Raw genomic sequence first — 14,497 nt, 5'->3', positions numbered from 1 at the left:
GGAACTTGGAAAAGTTGGTGCAAAATTCACATCCTTTGAGAAGGTCAGTGTAAGGCATCACTCCAAACTTTACTTCAGATTTCAAAATATAGCTTAAGTTAGGTATAGTGCTGTTATTTTATTTAAAATGAAGGAGAAGGTGAGTTCCAGTTCAGTCTCACTAGAAATACTAAGAAAATGATCCTGAAATTCAGCAAAAAACAGAGCTGAATCAAGATATTTCTGTGAAGGACGGGAGATGAACAAGATTCCTGCAACTTGCTGTGCCACTTCAAAACTTGCTGAGCTGTCCAGGATGTGTGATGTTTAATTCCATAACCTTTTCTTCCAATTAGAAGACACAGGTTCTGATTGTGAGGAATTTGCATTTCAATATGAAACGTGGTGTCTGACATTGCTTTTACCTTCTCCCTGGTGATGCTCCTGACTGCACACTTCTCCCTTTCCTTGGGTGTGATGATTGCACCACTGCACTTCAGTAATCATTTAACAGCTCTAATTACAGAATACTGTGATCCCAGCTGTGTACTTTGTCCTCTTTGCCTCCTTAGTCCCTGTTTCTTTGGTGTCGAGAGGATCACAAAAGAGCCGTTCTTCTGCTTTGCAAAAATAAACTCCAAAGGCCCTGCTTTGGTAATGTACAGATCTGCATTTTCTCGTGGCTTTGGAGTTAATGACACTGACTTTTAGCTGTAGAGGGGTTGGTTTGTCTGCTGTTGTTTACATCAGTCATGCTGGCATAACTTCTCTGACACTAATGCAGACACACCAGCATAAAATTGGTGTAACTCCAACTCCATTAAAATCAATGGAGTTAGCCAATATGAGTCAAATGCAAGGCCATTGATTTTGTGCTGGTGTGACTTTATTGACTGGAGTGGAGGTGAGGCAGTTCCTGCTGGTGGAGCTCGGGTCACAGCCAGGCTGTGCCTGTGCTGGGAGTAGCTGTGACTTTGGTTTCTTGTTTGTTCTTGCACAGCGTGATCAGAAATTCCTTCTCTTTTCTGCTCCAGGGTCAGCAGTGTGGGAATCTGGGGGTAGCGAAGTCTTGGAGTAGAGCAATTCCTAGGGGAAAAGCATTAGGGAATTCAGCTTCACTGAGCAATCTCTAGTCCCATCTGAATGATTTCCTCTGTTATCTGTAACATGCTATCAGAGGAATGATGTGGAGTTTTGAAGCCTGCTCCTTTTTGATGTGATACCCTGCTAAAGCTTACAAAAGCACTCTTGAGTGGAGTTTTGAGTCAGAAAGTGCACTTAAAGGAGTGATGAGTGCTGTATCTATACCCCCAGCACACTGGGATTGTTCCTGGTTTTCAGCTCTCTGTGCTGGAGTTGCATTCCCTGCTCCATGGGCAGAGGAGATGTAGTTTTTTCTGAATTCAAATGCCATACATTTAATATTTCAAAAATCCTTTAAAGCAAGTCCATGTCTTCTATTTTGCCTTTGTTGCATGAGTGCTGCCCTATATAAAATAAAATATAAACTGGAATATTAAAGTGAAATGTTAGTAATTTGCCATTAAAAATGTTGATTGAATCAATCCATTCCTTTGAAAAGCTTCTTTTTAATCTGGTCAGCATTTTCTGTGAGTAGAAAATTCACAGCACTTCTGGTGAATAATTGGTGGAGTGGAGTGCAGTATTCACCATGACATGGAGTGATTTCCAGGAGGAATTTCAGTAATGATTCCTGCCATCACTGGAATACTAATAAAAATCTTATTTTAGAAATATTTTATAGGTCAGTTTTTGGCCAAGATGCTCTTCCAGTGGTGAATCAGCTTCAGTGGTGCTGTTTACCCCATCTGAGGAACTGGGTAACATGCCCTAGAGACAGAAAAATGAAGCATAGTTTAAACCACAGTAAACGTAATAAAATGTGTTATTAGCCTAAGTAACATGTAGGATTTTGTTAAAAAAAGAGCTTTTTGTTTTCAGGAGATAAGAGAAGTATTTTATGAATACGGTCAACTACAGCAATTAAATACAAAGGGAAGTGAAATGCTGTGGTTGGAGTACTAGGTATTTTTCTGATATTGGATGAATTAAAAAGGGGTTATTTGGCAGTGTTGTTCTGGAAGATACTACAGACATAGTACAGAAAACTGGATAAAGGACATAGAACTCCTTCCTTTATCATAATATGTAGAAAATCACGAGTGGAAGGAAGTACACACTCATTTTAGAGCAAACAAAACGAAATATGTGATCTGGAGGCAGCTGTGAGTCTTAGAAAGCCATGCAATTTAGGGAGTGAGTGGGAGATGAAGGGTGCTGGGTTCCAGGGGAGGGTTTATAGGGGAATAAATGTTTGTGTAGTATCTCTGTTTGTGCTTGTGAGCAGTGGAATTCCTTTCACCTTTACAGGCTGCAGAAATACCAGTAAAGAAATGGCAGGAAAAGGCAGTGCTCGGCATGGAGTGCCATAAAAGAGACTCCTTTGGCTTTGTCACTGGAAGCAATGCATTCTGCCTTTCTGGGGGCAAATGGCAAAACCGGAGGAGAGGGACAGACCCATGAACAATCCAACAAGGGCTGTTTTCTGTGCCAGCGCAGCCAGAATTTCAGTGCATGGTCTGGCTTAGATTTTCCTGTTGAACACTTTACAGAATTTGCCGTAATGAAGTGCCACCGACAGCTCTCCTGTTTGCTTTTGTTTCCTCCTCATTTTCTCCTCTCTGTCAGTGTCTTAAGCTCTCTTTTACCTCAGCTTGCTCCTTTTCTGGTTCTCACTTGCAGGCCTTGTTAGCTGCAGTGTATCAGTGGGTTTTGGATCAGTCCCTTGGGTTCCCGTTCGGAATTAGAGCAGTGCCTGCTGTGACAGATGAATCCTCTGATGTTCACCAGCCCTGACCACTGGGGAAATGAGCTGATGAGTACAAAACACTGTGAGCAGCACCAGAGGACTTCCTGGCCCCTCTCCCTGGAGGGTACAAAGAGCACTGGTGGCAAGGATGGGTTTTCCAGTGTCTGTCTGTGTGTGGTCCCACTGCTGTTCTCTGTACCAGGCTTCGAGGGCAGGTGGGAGGTGGATGAGTAACATTTTCTCCCAGGACTGCAGACCCTTACACTTGAGCTGGTTTTACTTCTCCAGGATCACAGCACTTCTCACTCCTGTTTTCACTTATATTTTACCCTTTTAGTATGTTTGGGCTTTGCTTAACACTTGTAAAACCACAGGCGTCAACATGATTATGTTGGGTGCTTTGGAGGAGAAAAAATTAATTGCAGGACTCCGGAGACCTAAAAGCAGGAGCTAAGGATGGGAGCACGGCTTTTGTTTGGTCAAACCAATGTTTGGGAGGTGCCATCCTCTTGTCAAATCCCACTTTGTGGCTCTGGAGAACTTAAATACCTAGGGAATGCCAGGGCTTAGTTACAAATCCTTTCTAAGACTGCTTTGCTTTTATATAAGCAGATGGAAACTGGTTTCAGGGGAGGGAACTTCTTAAGTTTTGAAGTCCCAAAGAAAATTAATTAATTCATGTATTTGAAAGCCAGAGGGGAAGTATTATGATCATCTTGTCTGACCTCCTTCATAACTTGGGCCAAGGGAAGTCTCCTAATAACCCCTACATGAGCTCACTGAAGCGTGGTTGAAAAGACAAATGATTTGACAGAAATTGTTATTTCACAGGCATGTGGGGGAGGCGAGTGGAGCTTGGGACTCATCTCCCCGTGCATAAAGGGTCCAACCTGTGTTAATCCTAGCTGCAAAGTGAATTTACAGAAAGGTTTCTTTGCAAAGGCTTTAGGTTTTGTGCTGGCGTGGGAGTAATAGAGAACTCAGGCTTAAGAACTTCTGGAATTAAGAGCCAGTTAATTCCAGAATACGCTGATTGTGTTCCTGCTGTAGCCACTTAATAAGGCCATGGAAAATGTCAGTATTCTGTTAAAACAAAGAGCTCAGAATCCTCTTTAGGAAAAGCTGAGGCATGCACACACCATTGCAATAGCTGGAGCAGTAGCAAGGCTCACAAGGAGATTGTCAGAGTGGATGGATACGTGTAAGACGATGGATTTTTTTTTTTGAATTTTTTTTTTGAATTTTTTTGGAAACGCCGCTAACAAAATTTTGTCTTTAGAGCAGGGAGAGAAATGTGGCAGAACTGATCAAAGCAAATGGCATCTCATTGATAAAACACATGCTGCAGCACTTCCCACAGTTGGGAGGCTGTGGTATTTAACAACGGTGACCTAGATTGGAGGAGACAATGAAAGCTGTTGCGGTGAGGAGCAGATTGACTGCCATTCTCATCTGGGTAATAAAACGGCTGAAATATGGACAGTGCATGGAAGTTTACTAATGTGGCTTACAGAAGGACCTACACTTCTGGAGGAATTGTCTCTGTAGCAAATTCAGTTTGAACTATAGCTGGTGTCTGACAGATGTTTATGTGCTCCTTTACAAAGACGCCTGTTACTTTATTCAAGGATCTACGAGCCTGCGAGAGTATGACCTGATTAGGTTTGGAAGTAAATCAGTGTGTGAACCTGTCCAAAAACAGACATGCATTTATTTTAAAAAATATTACTCAGTGGGATAGCCTCGAGGGGATATAGCTTTTCTGGAGAGTTTCAGATGAGTTAGCAGTCATATGTTGTTACTTTAAAATATTCAGTGCCATTCAGATGCTACTATTTCAGCTGTCCTGTTGGAAATAGCTGACAACAGGAGATGACATTCCTGAGGCTTTGTAGCCACAATGGCCTTCTAAGACATTAAAACTTGCTTAACTACGGACCCCAGGGGTATTTGGTATTTATTTTTAATTTATTTTTTTAATAAGTGGACCTATTATAAATATTTCCCTTTTGTGAAGTAGCTCATGTTAGTGCTCCTTGTAGAGTTATGCAGTTAACCTTTGGGTAAATATAAATCCAAATTCTCGAAAAATAAACTGTCAATCCAGCTGTGACTCGAGAGATGCTTTAAGTAAGTGCCATTGAGCTGTAAAGGCTGATGCATCCCTACTGTGCTGTAAAACTAAATATTATTAAATTGGGTTGCAGGCAGGGGGAGGGGAAGGAGATGGGGGTTGTGAGGGACATCTGTTCTGCTCAGAGCTCCTCTCCCTGCTCGTGGGGGGATTTGAAGCGTGAGTGAGGAGGGTGAGGGCGTTCCCCCCAGCGCTGCTCCAGCAGCTGTGCTTGGGGAGAGGCATCTCCCTGTCCTAGACCTGGCCAGAGAGAGCTTGGGTCCTGAAGCCTCACTTTGGGAGCTGTTTCTCCTTTTCCCTCTCTGACCAGCCTTCATTTGCTTTGTGCTTTCCTACTCTTTTCTCAGCTGAGAAGATTCACCGAGATGCTGTTGGTTTATTCAGGGCTGTTAGAGCAATCAGGTGTGTTCAGCAAGCACTGCAACTTCAGTTTGTGCCTCGCTTTATTTTTCTCCTCCCTTTTTTTTTTTGCCATGTGGTGCTTATTCAGATTCCACAGAGGGGGGAACAGGGAATTTTGTATTTCAAAATCAGTTCAGCAGATTTTGAAAAGCTATCTTTGAATATTCTATAATACACAGACAGATTTGAAGAGCTTATTAAAGAAAGCCCCTGACACACTTCAGCAATATTAAATCACTTCAGACGGTGCATGGCAGTGTAATGTTACTGAAGCATTTTAAAATGTTAAAAGAGCCTGGATTTGAAAGTACTGGTGGCTTCACAGCCCTTACTGTGAAAAGTGATTTAAAGTGTCAAAATTATTCCAGTGTTTACAGTCTGTTACTTTCTTAAATGACAAAGAAGGGACATTAGTAAATAACTCTAACTGCAGTTAATCTCTGGCCATCTAACCAGCTGATATGCTGGGTTAATATCTTTATTAAATGCTTATTTAATAAGTGGGCAGCTGTTCCGACAGGCCAGATGGACCTCTCTGTAATTGTGCTAATAATGAGAACTTTCTCACAAAAAGAAAGGGCAGTAAGAAGATGCATTTGGTGAGGGAACATCCTGACAAATGGCTTCAGGACAGTCTGGTCCTCTGCCCTCGACAGACTGGCTCAAGTAAGTGGTTCATCCCTCAAAGCAGGAGGGACCAGCAGTGAGAATTGGAGCAATGGGTTCTTTTTAGCTTAGATGTTTATTCTTTGTGTATTCTTTGCCTCCAGAGCCCTGACATCCCCAGTTCTGCCTCCCTCATCCTGCTCCAGCACATTCCTGCTGTGGGGTCACACCCGGTGCATTTTTGTCCCCAACAAATACACATTATGTAAAGCTTTAGCTTTCTCCCTAAATGTTATCTCTCTAAAAGTTGTCTTTTTGCACCTGTCCCACTTATATTTCATGGGTTTATTTTCAGAGATCTTTGCAAGAAAGATTACTAGATGGGTGTTAAAATTACAGCTTTGTTTGCGTGGAGACAGAGTCTTTTCTACTGGAAACATTATCATAAGCAAGAGGAGTGGCAAAGTATGATGTTCTCAGCATGAGCAATGAATATATTTTCCATTTGTCTTTGTTCAAGTAAGAGAATGAAAGCACTGAAAGACAATTGGAGGAGTAAAAATCTGTACTTACTCTCTGGCAATATGGAATTAGTGCATTTAAGAATTGAGCCCTTGCAGATTTTTTGGCTTTTGGTAACATTTCCAGCTACTTCCTTCACTGTGGTCTCTGTCCTGCAGCTGCTGGTCCAGAAGTGCTGGTCTTCTCTACACCCTGAGCAGAGTCTCTAGGCTGTGAAGGCATCTCACATATGCCAAAACATCTCAAATAAAGATGTTCGAGGTAGTCACAGATAACTATGCTTAAGCATCTAAAATCATGGACAATTGGCTCAGTAGGTGGAGAACTTCTTGTGTTTCTCCCTTGCAGCGGTTTGGCTTTTTTATTTGCTGTTCATGTTTTAAACCCAGAAATGACTGTTTCTTTTTGTTTCCTTCTTTAACAGCACTCGAAAGGAGTGAATGAGATGAACTGTTTGGGTTACAGTATCTGAAAGGCTAAATTATTCTCTTGGAGAGACGTTCTAAATGAGCCTGACCGAGATCTTGGATCGGTGTGAAGAGGACTAAGGATATAGGATGTCAACTGAGACAGAACTTCAAGTGGCTGTTAAAACCAGCACAAAGAAAGACTCCAAAAAGAAAGGTAGTGACTCATTTCTCTTTATTTGTGTGTGTTTTGTACTTTAATCAGCTCCCACATCAGCCACCTTTGGCACATCTGTGGCTCTTCTGTTATCTGTGTGCTCAGTGAAAGTGGGATTTGTTAAGCTCAGCGGAAGTCTGGTACAGAAATATGGGGTTTGATTCTCTGACATAAAAAATATATCCTTTTGAAATAGGAGAAAAAAATTGCATATTATTTATGGTTCACAAAGGGAAATACTGTTTTTTAAAATTACTCAGCAAGAGATCGCTTTTCTTTTTCTCTGCTGATAAACACATTTTCTTCTAGTGGCTTTTTTTCTGCTTTGTTTTGAACTAACCAGAGCTCAGGTGCACTTTCTGTTTCTGGAGTTTGAATTTTACTGTCACTTTGTGAAGTTAGAGAACTCAGTAGCAATCTGTGGAAAGATTATTTAATCTGGTAATCTGGTATATGGAAATATAAATGAGGAGGAAGAAAACTCAAAATTAAGGAGACGCTGTGGGGGAATGCATGGTTGATTAGTTCGTATTTGTATTTACAGTTTTGCCTCAGACTGTAGAGCAGTTCTTTGGAGTGATAAGTGTGAGAAATATGAATTTGGTGCTTGAGCTTGTTTAAAGATTTTTTTAGTAGGGATTTTTGTCCTTACATTTTTATTAGTATTTTTACTGTTTATGGTTTTAAGTACTGATGAACTTGGAGCCCAAGACCTTCAATTCTATTGGTAGTTTTTGCTACTCTGAAGAACCAAAAAAGAACCAGAAAGAACCAAATAGCCATATTTGGTTATTTTTTTTTTAACGTACACATGAAACTGAGATTGAAAACAGATTTAATATGAATTATTCAAATAAAAAAGTAGAACAAAAAGAAAATAATTGTACTAAATAATTTTAATACTCCGCACAGCAAGATTTGAACTTTTGTGTGAGCTCTGGAGGTTGTGATTCTGTTTCTTTCTGTGGATGTGTAATTTAGACATTTAATTCTGAGGATTTTTTTCATTTTGCTAAGACAAAAAAAAAAATCTCATCTTTGCTTATATATGTATAATGGAATTTTACTCATGTATAATGCAATTTTATAATGTATAATGTAAATTTTACTCACAGTTAACTTGAACTGCTGGGCAGCAATACCATTTACTGCAGCAATTCTACCAAAACATTTACTAAGGCCTTGTGTTCCCTTTGGCTTTTGTATCAGAAATCTTTATCCTAGAGTTTGTAGAAAGCACAGCAATTAAAAAATTTCAAGTGTTTGTTCAGGAAGATGGTTTAAAAACGTTATGACTGCTCTAGGCCTATACTCACAAATCAAAAATTATTCATTTAAGATAAAAAAGCTCCAGTTTGGAAAGGCAAGAAAAGGGGAACTTTGATGTAAATGAGAATGTGATCTAAGATGTTTAAGGCAAATAAAGTTAAAGTGGTTTGGTTGCATGATCATTCAGTTTTTGGGGGCAGGCAGGAAATTAAAAAATGTCATTTCTTTGCAGTATGGATAGCATCTTTTTGATGTGTGTCTCCTATGTTATTTCTTCTGCTGGAGGCTGAAACTTTTGAAAGCTGCAAACAACTCTTTTAGGAACTTGATGTTTATGTTATTAAAATATTCAGCATCCAACTTGTAAAAACATTTCCATAAATCACAATAGCTGAACACTTCTCTGCCCAAAATCTGATTCTGTCCCCCAAATGGAAATTCTGAAAAGTACCTTCAGTGCTGAGGGGGAATATGAATATGTTGTGTGGCAGTGATGTGAGTGTCTGGAGAGCTGGAAGGGACAGGGAATGGCAGTGGCACATCCCCAGGGTTATTCAGGCTCAGTGCTGTCTGTGCAGTCTGAGTGCATCCATCCCATCAGCCGTCCCAGGGCTGGGGCAGTGAGTGGTTCACACAGACAAGGTACACAATGCACACACTGTTTGCTATTCAAATCCCACAGAACCAGAGTCAAAAGAAACTTGGTGTGCTCATTTACTTGTCTTTGAGTTGTATGCACTTCCCTGTGTTCCAACAAAGGAGCCCTCCTCTGTATAGTGGGAGTGATGGACGCGTGAAAAACAGGGATTTTTTTTCCCTTTTTTTTCCCCCAAGTTCATTAACTGTGAGCAGTGGCAGGTAGCAAGTGCTAACATGAAGTTTCTTATGTTGCTAATCAATGAGTTTGATTATGCGATGGAACTGAGTATTCCCAAGAAATCAGTCTTTGCTGTATAAACAGAAATTTCCGCTCTGGTGTTTTTTATTTTCTCAGCTCAGTGTTTTGTTGTGCTGCTGGAAGAGCCATGCATCCCTCTCCATCCAGAGCAGGGACGGGCCTCTTTTGCTGTATTATCCACTGTTTTGGTAGTTTTCCTGCCTTCTGCCCTCACAGCAATGCATGGAATGTCCGTTCCGTGTTCCTCTCCTGGAGGTCTGGGATGACTCAAGGGGGATGAGGATTAGTGTGGAGTTGGAGCATGGGACTGGATTCTTTCCTGATCTCAGCCTAAATCTTCTGTGTAGAGTGAGCTATATCTTTAGTTCTCTTCATCTGCATAAACATCCAGTAAGGTGGTGTTTCTTACTTGGAGTGTTGAAATAAAACAAAGCTTAATTCCTAGGATTTGTAAGGTGTATGGATATAAAACAGTATAAAGTGTCAGATGAATGTGAGCAGCTCTTCTTGCTGATGTACATTGGCCAAAAAGAAAGCAGTGACTTGTACATTTGTGGTAATAGTGCCTTCCTTGAGTTAGAGCCACTGTGGTGTCATTAGTTAACAATTTAATAACCTGAACAGGTTAGGAAAAAAGTCCAGGAGGAGTCTAATGCTATCTAGTGAGTGTGAATGCAAAGTCTTGCTGCTGGGATGGACTAACTCCCTGCCAGAAGGGTGGAATGTGTGTTGAAGTTTCTTGAGGATTTTGTGTAACTGCTTTTAGGCTCTGTTGCATAGACTGCTGACTTTTGGGTGACAGGGAAATAGTTTGATTTGTGCTGCAGATGGGGCAAATGACAACGCTGGTGCAAACATTTTACCAAATATTTCTTTGACGTGCCAGGCACACACAGAAAACTCTTTCTGTAGTCACATGCAGAGCAGCTCCCTTTGGAACACTTCAGGCAGGGTGTTTTTACAGCCATGAGCTTTGTGGTCATGGCCAGCTCTGCAGTGTCTCCACTGTCATCTGAGCTGGTTTGTGAGGCAGTGTCCTGCTCCAGCACTGAAGGGTCATCACTGCAGTTAGGACAAGAACTTAAATACAAAACCTTCTCAGAAGCTGCTGTTTGCACAGGATCACATCTGAGGAGCTCTGATCTTCTGTGGGTAAGTTCAGTATTTACATGATCATATCAGAGTGTAATTTTGTATGTTAACATTATCACCCTGAATAACCTTAAAAGCAGGCTGTTGAAAAACCAGGTACAAATTTTGCCTTTTATTCAGCCCATATTGATCTGATGGATCCAAGGTTTGGCTAGGCTCTAGAAATGCTTCCTGGTCACACTCCTGGCAGAGGGGTTGGAATTTTAACTGACCTGGAAATACCATTGTGGGAACAGAAGTGAGGCAGACACCTCCCTTCCTTTCCAGATTGTCACTTTTTCCTCTCTATGCTGTGAAGCTCCTTGTCCCTTGAGGACCAGTGTTTCACCCTGACCTCCACCAGAGCCCTCCTTCCTACACTTTATTCCATTTTACAGGCTTACAGAGCACTGGGTGTTATTAGAGGAGATTATATTTCTGCCATCCTCCACCTCCAGCCCTAATCTTCATGCCACTCTTGCTGTTATCGGCTGGTAACTTCATTGTAATTATCTATTTTGCTCACATTTTAAAAGATATCCTGGAGAGGTTTCATGTTGCTCTTTAAGTGGAAATGGTGAAAAATTCTCAGGAGATTTAGAAAGCTCAATTTGGCGATAAAATTTTTTTTTGGTGAGTTTGCCAGAAGTCGTGTTCTTTAAGAAGCGTTTAGAGAATTAATGATATAACTAATGCTCTTACATGCTGGTGTTATTTTGTTTGTTTATGTCATCTGGTTCATTAAGAAGTGGATAAAAATTGTGTGTTTGTATCATTCAGGATAGGAAATCAGAATTTTTTTATTAGCCAGAGTTGTTAGAGACATAAACCATGTTTGTCTTTTAGTACATGGGGGAAAAGCCTTGTTGTAAGTGCCTATAGATTATTGAATCAAATTGAAAACATTTACTTGAGCCTATTGGAATTAAAATTGATTTAGAAACCTCTCTGGGGGAAATGTGTTGCATTGATGTTGAATTCACACTGATAACTGCCTGGGAAAATCCCTTCTTGCGAAATCAGCTGAACAGAAAAATTGAAATGGGAGGTCAGTAAAGAAGTGAGCCAGGCTACCAAATTTCAGCACAGATTTGTGTCTGCTTAGGGTAGGCCAGGGGACTTTTCTAGAGATTTAATCTCTTCTTCTTGCACTTAAATTCTGTAATTTTTCTATTTGAAGCTTAGGGCTTGTTCTGCAATTCCATCTCTCATCGTTTCCCCATTGTAACACTCCTGAGTCAATTTTCAAAATGTCAGGGACTTGTAAAGAATGGAAGCAAATGCAGAGAGGAGCTTGGGCACGTTGGCACTCAGCATGATGGTGGTTGATGCTCAGGTCCCCTTGGGTGAGATTCCCTTGTTTATTGGGTTTCCAGAGCATGTGGGAAGCACGTGGCATCTGGGAGCAGCTCAGAGCAGGCAGGGTGCCAAGCTGGGGATTGCTGCACCCAGCCAGCAGGAATGGGACATTTAGGGAGGGTGGGACGTGCTGTGCTGGAGCTGGAAGTCTTCTCCTGGCCCGGAGCTGGGCACTGGGTCCAGGCTGGATGGACATCCAGGTGCCCAAGCCATGCTCCAGGAGGGAGAGCTGGTTCATGCCAGGTGAGGAGTTTACACCAGGGGGTTTGCGTGGCAGGGCTGGCTTGGAGGTGGGAGATGTGAGTCTGATCCTCTTGGGATCACGATGGTAAAATGCTTAATTGTCCCATTTTATCTCTCCTGAGAGCTGATTAAAAGGAAAGCAGTGGCTGTGGGACCGTTGGCATGCGGATTGGGCCTGTGGCAGAGTCACATCTATTTCCTGGGTTTTTTAAGCACTAATGAGAGGCTGGGGTCTGTCTAACTATCTAAAGGAAAACCTTTGCATCCCCAGGAGCAAAACTCTTGTCAGACTAAGATCAAACAGGAGCTACCTAGTTAGTTTAAAAGCCTTTGGGGATAGGAAGCCTTTAAACGAGGTTGTGTTTTGTCATTGTCAGTTTTCATCAGAGGTGCCTGATGCTACCTCAGTCCTGTTTTGGGCTTCTTAGACCTCATTTGATTCCAGTCTTCGCACTAATCACTGCTAAACTCCAGAGTGGAACGGAGGTTTCTGATGGATGCAAAAGTTACAATTTTGCTGACAGACAGAAATCTTGGTGCAGGTTTTTGCAGCTATGTTTCCAGACTGGAACTTCAATTTAAGTTAATAACTGCTATGATGGCGGATTACTTTTTTAATGAAATGGATAGTGATGGTGGATTACTTTTTTAATGAATGAATGTTTTTTAAGAAAACTTGGTGATCAGCTACCAACAATTGAAGCATCATCACCGTAATGAGGCATTTCAAGATGTCACATTGGTATAGGTTCATTTATTTTTCTGAATATGTAGCTAAGATTCATGGAATCCAGCAAAATCTAAATTTGATCTAAAGAGTAATGAACAGAGGAGCTTCTTTCATTGACTGGGAGTGGATTTGCTTTGTTTCCTTGCAGTAGCTATGAGTTTCTCAATAATTTATAGATCAAGTAACAGCAACATTAATTGATACACTAATTGTGTCCACATGCCTGCCTTTAACAAATCTCTTTTGTGAAATGATTACTGACAATATTAATTGCACGTCTTTTGTGAATTGATATAACTTATGAATTCATTCTCAAGTTGAAAAGGGGTGGGAAAATCATTAATTTTGACATTGTGTAGCTATAATTAACAAGGGTTATCCAATAACCTATCATCAATTAGAGAGCTCATGAATTCTGTTTTAAATACCATGTACCAAAGGGGTCTGTGGTTGTTAATTGAAGGATTCTTTGGGGGTGATGGATGTTGTCTCTTATTGCAGATATGATGTTTATTGTTGTATTTAATTGAGGGAAATGTGCCTAAACTAAGGCTGGGGCTGGTGTTACTTTGCTGCTCCTCAGCAGAGGAATCAATAATCTGCTGAATATTAAGAACAGCTTTTCTCGAGAGCTTCTGTTAAAATTTCTCAATGATTTAACAGTCAGTTTAAAGTACCAATCAGGAGCTCAATGCAATGCATATTTCAGAGAGGATTTGAGCCACATATCAGTCCATAAATACAGGTGGGTGTTGCTGTGCTCCAGTGCTCTGCACTGGGAGACCTGCTGTGAGCATCACCTGTGCATCCAGTTCAACCTGTGCTGTACCTTGTTTCTGGCTGCATCCTCTTATGCTCTAAAACTACCCCTGAGATTTGACTGAAATACTGAGAAAATGAGGCTGGGGCTGATAAGGAAGTAGAACTTCTAAACAGGCAAATAAATTAATTTTCAGCGAAACTTTTTCCCTGCTTGCAGTCATTGAAAAGACTCTCAGCAAAATTGCAACATTCATACTAGAACTTTTGTAAATGGAAACTTTTGTTTAGAGAGTTCAGGGAAGAAAATTCTATTGTGTACTGAATAACTGAGCAGGAGTGACCTAATTCATCCAGATTAGTAGCTAAAATACCTCCAGAGGTTTGGATAAGTGGAAGTTTCCTAATATGGCTCACAGAAAAATATTCTACAGGGACAAGTATGTTGGTGTTGATAATGTTTTTGTAGCATTCTTCATCCAAAGATATTTTCTTGCCTAATAAATATTAATGAATAACATTTCTGTCAGCATGTTGCACTACATGCATTTGGGCACTTGTAATTTTCTGAGACATTTTGCCGTTTTCATCAACATCATTATTACTTTAAAAATTTCCAATAAAATGCAATAAAGTGTTGCTTACTTGTATAATGCAGATTAGAGGTATCAGCTGTGTTGATAACTGCTCCCATTTTGCTGAGGAGATATCAAACACAAGTAATTTTGGAATATTAGCTGGATCCCAGTATTAAATTGCTCACTAATTTTCTCTGAAATAAACAGATAACACTTAGCATTGGTGTCCACAGTATTGCAGTGTATACTTTTTCATATTACTATGGAAAATTCCTCCAATCTTATATAATTTTATGTAATTTATGAAAATCATGAGCTTTCTTGACCTATGTACAAATGGGGGAAATGCGAATTGATTTCAGAGGTGGTTAGATCCTTGCATCAAAAGCCAGTGCTGATCTCTCATTTACTTTCCAAAGATTACAGCACAAAT

The 14,497-nt window shown here is 40.6% G+C and overlaps 1 protein-coding gene across 14 annotated transcripts in view; it reads left to right on the top strand.

The window, feature by feature from the left end:
* Nucleotides 1-14,497, top strand: part of DAB1 (DAB adaptor protein 1) — a 414,913-nt gene that overhangs the window by 303,750 nt on the left and 96,666 nt on the right. For 12 of the 14 annotated variants that reach the window (XM_068198864.1, XM_068198857.1, XM_068198863.1 and 9 more), the window contains one exon: nucleotides 6,898-7,097. The exons of 1 other annotated variant lie outside the window; for it this stretch is intronic. In XM_068198864.1, the coding sequence (XP_068054965.1) occupies nucleotides 7,031-7,097 (67 nt within the window). In that variant the 5' untranslated portion in view covers nucleotides 6,898-7,030. Of the gene's footprint in view, nucleotides 1-551; nucleotides 634-6,897; nucleotides 7,098-14,497 lie in introns of all 14 variants that reach the window. One more of the 14 variants, XM_068198860.1, reaches the window with a different exon arrangement.

This window comes from Anomalospiza imberbis, chromosome 9, assembly GCF_031753505.1.
Source record: "Anomalospiza imberbis isolate Cuckoo-Finch-1a 21T00152 chromosome 9, ASM3175350v1, whole genome shotgun sequence".
Taxonomy (NCBI): domain Eukaryota; kingdom Metazoa; phylum Chordata; class Aves; order Passeriformes; family Viduidae; genus Anomalospiza; species Anomalospiza imberbis.
The sequence above is the reverse complement of the archived record's forward strand: the minus strand, read 5'-3'. Positions and strand labels throughout refer to the sequence as shown.